Source organism: Carcharhinus amblyrhynchos, chromosome 8, assembly GCF_965287045.1.
Source record: "Carcharhinus amblyrhynchos chromosome 8, sCarAmb.v2.hapA, whole genome shotgun sequence".
NCBI lineage: Eukaryota > Metazoa > Chordata > Chondrichthyes > Carcharhiniformes > Carcharhinidae > Carcharhinus > Carcharhinus amblyrhynchos.
The window spans coordinates 102685447-102698403 of record NC_137331.1 but is presented as its reverse complement, the minus strand read 5'-3'; the positions used below and the strand labels follow the sequence as shown (position 1 = coordinate 102698403).

General features: G+C 44.2%; 1 protein-coding gene across 3 annotated transcripts in view; it reads left to right on the top strand.

Annotated features, from left to right (window-relative positions):
- The window catches only part of fam135b (family with sequence similarity 135 member B), a 401595-nt gene that overhangs the window by 303873 nt on the left and 84765 nt on the right, over positions 1-12957 (top strand). For all 3 annotated transcript variants that reach the window (XM_080194586.1, XM_080194584.1, XM_080194585.1), the window contains one exon: positions 3296-3451. In XM_080194586.1, coding sequence (XP_080050712.1) covers positions 3296-3451 — 156 coding nt within the window. The remainder of the gene's footprint in view (positions 1-3295; positions 3452-12957) is intronic.

The window sequence follows — 12957 nt, the reverse complement described above, 5'->3', positions numbered from 1 at the left end:
AACTTCTGTAACCCCACCTATTTACGCTGCTACTAGGGTAAGCTTAGCATGGGCAATCAACCTATTGGACTGTGGAAGGAAACCTGGAGCACCCAGAAGAAACTCACGCAGACATGGGGAGAATGTCCAAACTCCACAGAGATAGTGACCCAAGCAGGGAATTGAACCAAAGTCCCTTGTGCTGTGAGGCAGCAGTGCTAACCACTGTGCCACCGTGCTGCCCCAAACCTCCAGCGAAGCACTGAAGGGGGCAGTCCGATTTGAATCAAGTACCTATTGATCTGCTGTCCAATGCTCTACCACTGAGCTATATCCCCTTAATGTTAGAGAAACAAGGGAAAGGAGGAGTGAGTGGAGTAACTCAGGAGTTGCTACCAGTCCAAGTGCTGTTTCTCATTCACGTGAGCAGTTCAGATTTAGAAATTTAGTGTTAACTGATTATATTTGCAGGCAATACTAAATGAGGAGTAATTGTTGAATCTAGGGATCTCTGGGACTGGAATAAAGGTGAAAAATATTTCAGATGTCTAACTGTGAAGTTGAAAAAATATATGGCTAAATATAAATACCTCTGGTGACCAGCGTTAAATTTTTTTAGGGTTAATTTGATAGAGATGTCTTAGTTGTCTTGGCGCTCAATATGTTCAGTAATCTAAAAAGCTATTGGAATACTGAGTTGAGAAACAGCAAAGTTTATATATTAGTGTCACAAATAGGCAATGAAATTACTGTGAAAATCCCCAAGTTGCCACACTCTGGTGCCCGTTCAGGTATACTGAGGGAGAATCTAGCATGGCCAATGCACCTAACCAGCACATCTTTTGGATTGTGAGAGAAAACCAGAGCACCCAGAGGAAACCCACGCAGACACCGGGACAACATGCAGACTCTGCACAGACAGTGACCCAAGCCAGGAATCGAGCCCTGCTGCTGTGAGACAGCAACGCTAACCACTGTGCCACCTTGTCACAGTACAAGTCGGAAGAAGCCTGCTTAAAATAGTACAGTAACACTATGAGACCACAGCAGGAAATCTTTACCCATTTCTCGTCACTTTGTCACAACGAAGCTATTCAAGTCTTGGAACATATGATAAGAACTACTGGACCTAGGGGATTGGATTACAAAGGAAAAAAATGAAAAGAGGATTCCTAATATTGACAGGGGGTGGTGACAAGAGAGGTGAGTACTGATTGGTCCTCTACACCAAACAAACCTGATATCTATCACTATGGCTTTCTTCAAAGTTATTTTCACCTCAAAGATTTCCAAACTGCACTCTGTAGACCTTGGGTTTCCAGAGCATTTTGAGGATTGCCCAATATCTAACCTTTTGGCTATTCACAATGGCTGGGAATTTGATGGCCTCACTTGGGCAAGACCGGAAATTTTTGCTTGTGGTCAATAGAGATTTCCATTGCTAGACCCTCGCCCTCGCTGATTCCATGGCGGATGAAGTGGTAGGGTTCCAGCCAATGTGTGCTACAAGGACAGTGTTTAAGGAATTCTGTGCTCTTTATTTTTTCTCCATCTTTGTTTTACCAGTAGGTTTTCTGTTGGTAGGCATGTTTCCAATCTTGTTTGGATGGCTTCTCTTTCAGAAGTCTCAGGAAACTGGTGAAATGTTTATCAACCATTGTTTCATAGCATAGAATTATAGAATTCCCACAGTGCAGAAGGAGGATATTTGGCTTACCCAGTCTCTACTGATTCTCCAACAGACATCTTACCCTCTCTCCCACCCTAACCCTGTAACTCCACATTCTTACTCTACTAATCCCCCTAACCTGCACATTTTGGAACTGTGGGAGGAAACCGGAGTACCCAGAGGCAACTCATGCAGATTTAGGACGAACATGACAGTCACCCAAGGCTGGAATCAAACCCAGGAGCCGGGCACTGTGAGGCAACTGTGCTAACCACTGTGCCACCATGCTGTCTCACATTTCATAATGTGATTGTGTGCTATTGGCTGCATATGTGTGTTCCTACTGCCAATGCTGACAAACTATAATGTAAAGGAGAGAAGCATCTTACCTTCCTAGACCGAGGACCCAACTATATCTGTGTCCTGAAAGTAGAGGATACAACAGCAACTCATTACCATTGTTCCAGGACTAGAATCTTGAAACACACAAAAATAAATTGCACAAGGGAAAAGAAGAACAGTTTGAATATTTTGCTGGGACCTGTTGAGCATTTTGAGCAACCTCAAAAGTATTATGTTCTCAATACAACAGTTATATGCCATGGAGAGTGGCACCTACAGGAATAAACGGTATTGCAAGTTAAAGCCATGGATTAAAGTCTTGCATCCAGTTTATAATTTATTTTTGATACGCTGCATGTTATTACACTTGTCACATTTTTGGCATTCCATGTTGTTAATTAGTTCAAAGCAAATGCAGCAGAGTGGAAGTGGTGATGTGAGGGAATCAAGAGTAACTAAAGCAGTCAATGAAAAACTGCGAAATATTTGGAAAGGCAACGAATCCTGACAAACTATAAATAAAAAGAAAATTAAAAAATTGAAAACAATCAAATCACTCAATTTAAAAAAAAACCTCCACTATTTTGCCCACCCAATTAAAATTTCTTATGTCCAGCCTCAGATTTTGAACAAAACACAAAAAAATAGATATTTTACCATAGCAGGTTCTGTTAATGAAATGTTTCCCTCTAAGAAAGACAGTGGCTGGAATTCTTCGACCTTGCGTGTGGCTGGGATTTTCCAGTCCCGCTGCTGTGAGCTGCACATTCTCCGTTCTCACCAGCATTGGTGGTGGGGTATGTAGTGCTGGAGAATTTCAGCGAGTATGTTTGAACGGCTCTCCTAACCGTTCTTTATTTAAAAATGAATGTTTCTGCTTCTTCGCTGTTTTATCCTTTCTCCTTTTCCCCATAATACAGCACCTCATGTTACAGATCTGAAGTTTATTTATTAGTGTCAGAAGTCAGCTTACATTAACATTGCAGTGAAGTTACTGTGAAAATCCCCTGGTCACCACACTCCAGCACCTGTTTGGGTACATTGAGGGAGAATTTTAGCACCTGACAAGCACATCTTTCGGACTGTGGAAGGAAACTGGAGGAAACCTACACTGACACCCGGATAACGTGCAGATCCACACAGACAGTGACCCCCAGCTGGGAGTTGAACCTGGATCCCTGGCACTGTGAGGTAGCAGTGCCACTGTGTCGCCCACAGTGTTAGTAACACTGTCAGTGTGTGTATTCTGACTGTAAGTTGTAGGGTAAGTTGATGAGTTGTAAAACATTTATGATCTTCTTGCAGATGTTCAACAGCCCAGACAAAGTGGCAGAACAGATCAGCAGGGACTTGGCCCAGCTCTGTTCCTGTCTTGCAGCACTGTGGAGCCAATTTCTAGACAGCATGACACTCCAGCCAGATGTTACAGCATTCCTAAGCCAAGACCATCATAGTCTGAGGGTAATGTAATAAATGTAAAACATTTTGTTTTATCCTTAATAAATGTTACCATACTGTGAAATAGATTGTAAACTTCCAATATGGGGGATTATTAATAATTAAAAATGCATATATCATTGGATAAAAAAGAGCTGAAGACTGGAAGAGAAGTCTTGCCAAGCTCAGACTGAAGCAGTGAGGTTTCTGTGTGTGTTCTTGTGTATCCAGGGCAATAAAAGATTTTCAGGCCCATAGGAGAACACATCCATTACACCACTTCCTGAGTTGAAAAGAAAGGAACCTGTAAGCATGGATTTGCCTGTCAAAAATTCTCTCTGAACTGCTTGGTTGATCAGAAAATCTCTTTGAGGCCCTTAATCCCTTCAGTGGTTTTCCAAAGTTCTTTTCTTGTTCATAATCTGTTTTTCTTTTAAAAAAATCTAGAATCACCATGAAATATCCACTGCTACTGTAATAAAGATACATCAGAAGGTTTGCGAAATGATGGCTGCACTTGGCAGGGGAGAGTCAACAATCAGGCAGGGGACGAGGCTAGCCCATTGCACTTGGGAGTGTGCTGATGCCTCCGCTCGTGGTTTGTCTAAGCTAGGGTAGAGTAAAGGATCGGAGTAGCCAGTAAGGTTAATACTGAGGCTTTACCTGATAGAATTTTTCAAAGCCATCTCGGCCTTTTGGAGAAGATGAAGCATTAGATCAAGCACAGAAGGGGGTGCAATGCCTCATCCTGCAGCTTGGATCTTGTTTGATTGAGTCCACCAAGATGGGATGCAAAGTCTTGTCAACCTGGACCTTGATTGTCCCTCATGTGAGGACCCTGATTGGACCTAATTTGGATTGGCTTTTTTGATTCGAGCTAAAATACCAAAAGGTTTCAAAAAAACAGAAATCTGAAGTTATACTTACCTGCCAGGGGAGTGTCAATGATCAAACAGGTTCATCCCCAGGTTAAGGCAGAGTAAACGATCAGGGTTGCTGATGAGGTTTAACCGAGGCGTTGCCTCATGCAATTTTTCGAAGCTCACCTTTTGGCTAAGATGAAGCATCAGATCAAGCCCAAGATGGGGGGTGTAGTGCCTCATCTTGTCAGCTTGGATCTTGTTTGTCTCCCTTGTGGAAACAACCTCGAATTTGATCCAATTTGTGTTTGATTTTTTGGATAAAAAATAGGATCTTCTTTGACTTTCACCACAGTTGAATAATTTGCCAGCACACTCTGCTCATATGCCCACTGGATAAATTGTCAGAGGTGACTGGGTGCCCTTGGAGCCTTACCCCAGTGAGCATCCCTGGTCCTCAAGGGATCAAAAGGGGAATGATACATTCCCCAGTTAACATTGAAAAAAAACGTGAAAAATACTGCACAGTTTAATTGCAATTTGTCAAAGATCTATAAAGTATAGCAATAATTCTGGAAACCAGATCCTAATTAATATTAGTCTGCCATCTTCTCGCCTACCGCTGAACTTCTCCCTCAGGCCGATTGAGACTAATTAACTGCCACTTAAAGACCTCGTTCCACCTGTGATGCAATTTTCCAGTCTGCGGGGAATGGATGAACATTGTGGGCAGACTGACGGCTTTGACAATGTGGACTTCCTGTGGACAGGAAAGCGGGTTTACCTCCTTTGGGGAGAGGTCTTCTGTGCCTGTCAGGGAGCACCTCCCCACAAGACAATGACTCCTCCCCCCCACCCCACCCTTGGTTTCTCCATCTGGCCTGCCTAACTGAAGCCCCACTCACCTTGTCACTCCCTTCTTGGGATCTCCCATAAGTGCCCACTCAAAGTCTGGAGACTTATCTAAAGTCTGAAGGACATCTTCACTTCTTCATGGGGACTGGTTGCAGTTCCAGCAATGGCCACTATTGCCCACTGATACTGCTGGCATCACAAAGCTGCCAGCCAATCAGATTTACTGGCAACTCTGGAGGTTGGGACTTTCTGTCCTTCAAGGGCAGCAGTTACACTCTGCACTAGTTAAGGATGCCCACAGCCTATTATCTCTTTGAGGAAGCCTGATTTCACATTGGCTAGGTGCCAAGCAAACTTCAGGTCAGGATGTGGGTAATCCATACCCCTCTTAACATCTACCCTTGGGCATTATCTGGAATGCGATTGTTACCAGAACATTCCCTTTTAAAATTGGCCATTACATGTACCGCATACAGGAAGGAAAGCCGAGCTGTTATGTGGTGCAGCATCTTGTAAATGTCATTGACAAACTGTCAGCAATCCATCTGGAATGGTGAGTGAAGATGACCTAAGGATTCATTGTTTGACTCTTCTGAAACTCTTTTAAGCACTGATCCACTTATGACACATTTCCAGTGTGTAATCAGATTTGCTTAATAGGCACAAACCAAGTTATTTCTCTTACCAGAGATACAATAGTAATGGCCTGAATTGGAATATGTGGAGAAGGGACTTAAAATATCGATGGTGGCTTGGTCCCAATAGCAGCCACAGCGAGGATGTACCGTCAAAACTATTTAGGGACTATTGCTGGAGCTATTTAATCAATACTGTTACACACAGTCTCACCTTATGTGTTGGAACTCCTGAAATAATTAATTTTTTGGTGTTACACAGAATTAATTAAAATTTTTATTTTTATAACATTTCTAATATACAGCACACTGTATATTAGGTACTCTGCTAATTCAAACAAAATACTTGAAGACCTTACGGGGCAACTTTGAGCCCATGCCCTGCGTCTGTAGGATTGGCAACAGTGGCCTTAACATCTAGGAAAACCCCAGGAGTTGCAAATCTCACTGGTGAGATCACGATCTCTGATTTTATCTGCCTCTCGATGGTGATATAATCAGGTTCTCACTACCTAATGATGCATGGGGAGGGAACACACTTGGTACCGGACAAACGTTTGAAACTGAACCTGATCTTCTCCTGACCGCCTGGCTCCTCCTGTTATTGTTCTGTTATCGGGCAGCAAAATAAAGCAATATTCTCCCTGTGGTGAGGTTAAAAATAGGTTGCAGTGCCATTGGCATCATTGGATCTCGATTTTTGCATTTTAGGAAGGCCTAAATAACCACTACAATTAACCTCTGTCCTATCTCCAGTATCACAGCTTGGTATGGCTCCTGCTCTGCCCAAGACCACAAAGAACTGCAAAACGTAGCCCAATCCATCACACAAACAAGCCTCCATCCATTGACTCTGTCTACACTTTCTGCTGCCTTGGCAAAGTAGCCAGCATAATTAAGGATCCCACACACCGTGGACAATTCTCTCTTCCACCTTCTTCCATCGGAAAAAAGATACAAAAGTCTGAGGTCACATAGTAACTGACTCAAGAACAGCTTCTTCTCTGCTGCTGTCAGACTTTTGAATGGACTTACCTTGCATTAAGTTGATCTTTTTCTTCACCCTAGCTATGACTGTAACACTACATTCTGCACTCTCTCCTTTCCTTCTCTATGAACGATATGCTTTGTATAGCGTGCAAGGAACAGTACTTTTCATTGTATGTGAATACATGTGACAATAATAAATCAAATCAAATCAAATCTGATGAGGCTTACATTTCAAATTTGTTGAAGGCTCTTTAGAAAGAAAATGAGATACTGTTATTCCCATTGATTTGATTTATTATTGTCACATGTATTAGTACACAGTGAAGTGTCTTGTTTCTTGCGTGTTATACAGACAAAGCATTCTGTACGTGGAGAAGGAAAGAAGAGAGTGCAGAATGTGGCGTTAGTCATAGCTAGGGTGTAGAGAAAGATCAACTTAATGCAAGGTAAGTCCATTCAAAAGTCTGACAGCAGCAGGCAAGGAGCTGTTCTTCAGTCAGTTACTACGTGACCTCAGACTATTGTATCTTTTTTCCAATGGAAGAAGGTGGAAGAAAGAATTGTCTGGGGTGTGTGGGATCCTTAATTAGGCTGGTTACTTTGCCAAGGCAACAGGGAGTGTAGCCAGAGTCATTGACAAACTGCCAGCAATGCCACTGGAATGGTGAATGAAGGTGACCATTGGTTGATGCTGCTGCCATTGACACCTATAATTGCAGATGTCAAACCTTGTTTTGGAGAACATAGAACATAGAACATTACAGCGCAGAACAGGCCCTTCGGCCCACGATGTTGCGCCGACCAGTTTTTTTAAAAAAAAACACTGACCCACAAATCTAAACCAATCCCTTTTCGTCCATAAACCTATCCATAGATCTCTTAAACGCCCCCAAACTAGGCGCATTTACAACCGCAGCAGGCAGGGCATTCCAATCCCTCACCACCCTCTGGGTAAAGAACCTACCCCTGACATCCGTCCTATAACTACCACCCCTTAATTTAAAGCCATGCCCCCTCGTGCTAGCATTCTCCCTCCGAGGAAAAAGGCTATCACTATCCACCCTATCTAAACCTCTAATCATCTTATATGTTTCAATAAGATCCCCTCTTAGCCTCCTTCTTTCCAGCGAAAACAACCCCAAATCCCTCAGTCTCTCCTCATATGACCTCCCCTCCATACCAGGCAACATCCTGGTAAACCTCCTCTGCACCCTCTCCAAAGCCTCAACGTCCCTCCTGTAATGTGGGGACCAGAACTGCACACAGTACTCCAAGTGCGGCCGCACCAGAGTTGTGTACAGTTGCAACATGACGCTGCGACTCCTAAATTCAATCCCCCTACCAATAAACGCCAAGACACCGTATGCCTTCTTAACTACCTTATCTACTTGATTCCCAACCTTCAGGGATCTATGTACACATACACCTAGATCCCTCTGCTCCTCCACACTATTCAAAGTCCTCCCGTTAGCCCTATACTGAACACATCTGTTACTCCTACCGAAATGAATTACCTCACACTTCTCCACATTAAACTCCATCCGCCACCTCGCGGCCCAGCTCTGCAACCTATCTAAGTCACCCTGCAAACTATGACACCCTTCCTCACAATCTACCACACCACCGACTTTGGTGTCATCAGCAAACTTACTAATCCACCCAACTATACCCTCATCCAGATCATTAATAAAAATTACAAACAGCAGTGGCCCCAAAACAGATCCCTGAGGCACACCGCTTGTAACCGAACTCCATGACGAATATTCACCATCAACCACCACCCTCTGTCTCCTATCTGCCAGCCAATTCCTGATCCAAGTACCTAGATTACCCCCAATCCCATACATCTGCATTTTCTGCAGAAGCCCACCATGGTGAACCTTATCAAACGCCTTACTAAAATCCATATATACCACGTCAACTGCCTTACCCCTATCCACCTCTTTGGTCACTTTCTCAAAGAACTCAATAAGGTTAGTAAGGCACGACCTACCTGCTACAAAACCATGCTGACTGTCTCTAATCAATTCATTACTCTCCAGATAACTATAAATCCTATCCCTAATAATTCTTTCTAAAACCTTGCCCACAACACAAGTAAGACTCACCGGTCTATAATTCCCGGGGAAGTCTCTGTTCCCCTTCTTAAACAGTGGGACAACATTCGCTGTCCTCCAATCTTCCGGTACTATACCAGAGACCAACGATGACCTGAAGATCAGAGCCAGAGGCTCTGCAATCACCTCTCTAGCCTCCCAGAGAATCCTAGGGTAAATCCCATCCGGACCAGGGGACTTATCTATTTTCAAGCCCTCTAGAATATCCAGCACATCCCCGGTTTCAACTGCAATACTTTCTATTTTACACACCTGCACCCCAGTGTCCTCCACAGCTACATTCATGTCCCCCTGCGTGAACACCGAAGAGAAATATTGGTTCAATGCCTCTCCAATCTCTTCCGGTTCCACACACAACTTCCCTCTACTGTCTATAACTGGCCCTAATCTTGCCCTAACCAACCTTCTGTTCTTGACATACCTATAGAACAGCTTAGGATTCTCCTTAATCCTATCAGCCAAAGTCATCTCATGTCCTCTTTTAGCCCTTCTTAGCTCCCTCTTCAACTCCCTCCTAGCCAATCTAAAGCTTTCTAATGCACTACCTGAGCCCTCAAGCCTCATCCGAACATAAGCCTCCTTTTTCTTCCTAACCAACGAATCAACTTTTTTAGTACACCACGGTTCCCTAGCCCTACCAAATCCTCCTTGCCTGACAGGGACATACCTATTGCAGACCCGCAGTAGCTGTTCCTTGAAAAAATTCCACATTTCGGACGTTCCCAGTCCCTGTAATCTCATAGTCCAACCTATGCTTCCTAATTCTCTCCTAATAGCCTCATAATTACCCTTCCCCCAGCTAAAACTACTTACCCGAGGTTCATGCCTATCCCTATTCATCACTAAGGTGAACGTAACCGAATTGTGGTCACTATCACCAAAATGCACACCAACTTCCAAGTCTAGCACCTGGTCTGGCTCATTACCCAGCACCAAATCTAATATAGCCTCACCTCTAGTTGGTCTATCAACATACTGAGTCAAAAAACCTTCCTGCACACTTTGAACAAAAACTGACCCCTCTAACGAGCTAGAGCTATAGCAATTCCAATCAATATTAGTAAAGTTAAAATCCCCCATAACAATTACCCTATTACTTTCACTCCTAACCAGGATCGTCTCCGCAATCCTTTCCTCAACCTCTCTAGAACTTTTTGGAGGTCTATAAAAGACTCCCAGCAGGGTGACCTCTCCTCTCCTATTTCTAATCTCCACCCATACTACCTCAACAGACAAGTCCTCATCAAACTTCCTCTCTGACACTGTAATACAGTCCTTGACCAATAATGCTACCCCACCCCCCCTTCTACCTCCTTCTCTACTCCAACTAAAGCATTTGTACCCCGGGACCTGCAACATCCATTCCTGACCCTGCTCTATCCATGTCTCTGAAATGGCCACAACATCAAAGTCCCAGGTACTGATCCACGCTGCAAGTTCATCCACTTTATTGCGAATACTCCTCGCATTAAAGTATACGCATTTCAAACCCTGCTCCGCCCCACCCCCACAATGCTGTGCATTGCAGTCCCCAACTATGCCCCCCTCACTTTCACCCCCTCTACTCAGGATCCCACCCCCCCTCTGAATCAGTTTAAACCACTCCACATAGCCTTCACAAATTTACCCCCCAGGATATTTGTTCCCCTCTGGTTCAGGTGTAAACCATCACTCTTATAGAGGTCCCACCTTCCCCAGAATGAGCCCCAATTGCTCAAGTACTTGAACCCCTCCCTCCTGCACCATCCCCTCAGCCACAAGTTCAAACTTTCCCTCTCTCTATTCCTCTCTAAACTATCCCGTGGCACGGGCAAGAGTCCAGAGATAACCACTCTGTCTGACTTGGCCTTTAGTTTCCACCCCAACTCCATGAATCCCTGCTTAATATCCCCTTCCCTTAGCTTCCCTATGTCATGTGTCCCCACATGAATTATAACTTGGGGTTGATCTCCCTCTCCCCTAAGAGTCTTGAATATCCTCTCAGATACATCCCGGACCCCAGCCCCTGGTAGGCAACACACCAGCCCTGAGTCCCTACCATTACTACCGACTCTCCTATCCGTCCCCTTGACTGTGGAGTCCCCAATCACAAGGCCCAATCTTTTGCATCCCCTAACCACCTGAGCTTTTTCAATAGGCTCACCCCCAGAGACCTGCTCCCTTTGGCTATCCCCAGTTGATTCCTCCTCAACTGTAGCCTCCAGGACCGAAAACCTATTTTGGAGGGGAACAGCCCCAGGGGATTTTCCCCCCACTTGCCTCTTTCCCCTCCTCTTGGCAGTGACCCAAGACTGATTTCTAGGAGTGACTATCTCCTTATAACTCCTATCTATGTCCTCCTCTGCCTCCCGAATTATGCGGAGTTCCTCTAATTCCCCCTCCAGCTCCTTTACACGCTCCTCCAGAAGCTTCAATCTAACACACTTCTTACAAGTAAAATCCCCTGAAACACTACTGGAGTCCCTCACCACATACATCCCACAGGAGATGCAGCACACTGCCTGAACTGCCATCCCTGAAACAATTACCAGCAGAAAAAAAACAAACAAAAAAAAAGGTAAAGAAATGGTAAAGCGACAAATTTTAGTTGAACAATATCAGTGGAAAAACGCAAAGTAGAAGGTGCACCCTCAATGTTTGCTTCTTTTAGGAACAAAAATCACATTTGCACTGCTTGAAAAGTCAGAATGAAGAAGCCCAACTGTGCCATCTGATTTTTGCCTCATCTTTTGCTGCCACTTCTCTTGGGGTGCTTTCTGTCGTCAGCAACTAGCCAGAAGCTGGGCAACTTACTTCCAGACCTCAGCCAATACACCCCTTCTTCCGGACATTGGGAAATGCTGACTGTTCGTGCTTTTTGCAACTTTCTATCACTGTTATAGAAGCAGATGGCTCCCCAAGTGATAGAATCACAATCAACATTGAGATTCTGTGGCGTTTCATACGTAAACTGAAATTCTAACTCGATGAAACAGTGCACATTGACAATTTACATGTTTGCAATGCAACAGTTTCATTGGGAAAACTGACTCCATTGCATGGTTTAGTTCAATTTCTTTAGTATCGTGTTCAGGGGTGATAAGCAAGGAGTGGGCACAGGGAAAAAGGCATAAAATTATTGATTCAGAGTTTTTAAGTGCGTGCACAATCAGGGCTAAACATATCCAGTGGTTGTCGCTTTGGGTTTTTTTAAAGAGTAATGCAAGTCAGATCATTATCCATCCATTTCTGGTTTAAATAATGTGATGAAAGTGACCTTTATTAATTAGAGAGGATGGTGGGGAGTGGTTCTGCAATGCATTACATCTCTGGGATGACTGTCTACAGATTAAAAACAGTCATTAATTTGTTAATAAATTTATTGGGCCACATTTTGCTCCAGAGGGCATAGTCCTTGTCCTTGTGTAGTTCTGTTTTAGAATTGTTTGCATAATGTATTGCTGTAAGTGAAGCGAATAATGTCAAAATGAAGGAACGGGCATGTTGGATCTTTGTAAACAGGAAAGCCTTTCTGCTTAACCAGTCAGATTGAAGTACTATGGAATCAACAACACAAGGACCAAGAAGGGAGTGCAATCTTGAGCGGGTGAAATCAGGTACACGAAGGGTGGCACGCTGGCACAGTGGTTAGCATTGCCTCACAGTGTCAGTGACCCTGGTTCAGTTCCAGCCTTGACTGATTGCCTGTGAAAAGTTTGCATGTTCTCCCTCTGTCTGCATGAGTTGCCCTCAGGTGCTCCAGTGTCCCCCCATGATCCAAAGAGATGCAGCTTAAGTGGATTGACCATTGGTTGATGTTGCTGCCATTGCTAATTTGCCCCTTTTTTGTCCAGAGATCTTCAGGTTAGGTGATTTGGCTACGATCAATGCACAGAGTTACGGGATAGGCCGAGATGGAGTGATCTTTCAGAGGGCCGGTGCAAACTTGATGGGCCAAATGGCCTCCTTCTTCTCTGTAGTGATTCTATGGCCAGAATTTCCCTCCCTGCCTCCCACAGGAATCAGAGCAGGCAAGGGGCAGAATATGGGAAGGTCCATTGACCTCGGATGCGATTTTATTGTTTTGGGGCGAA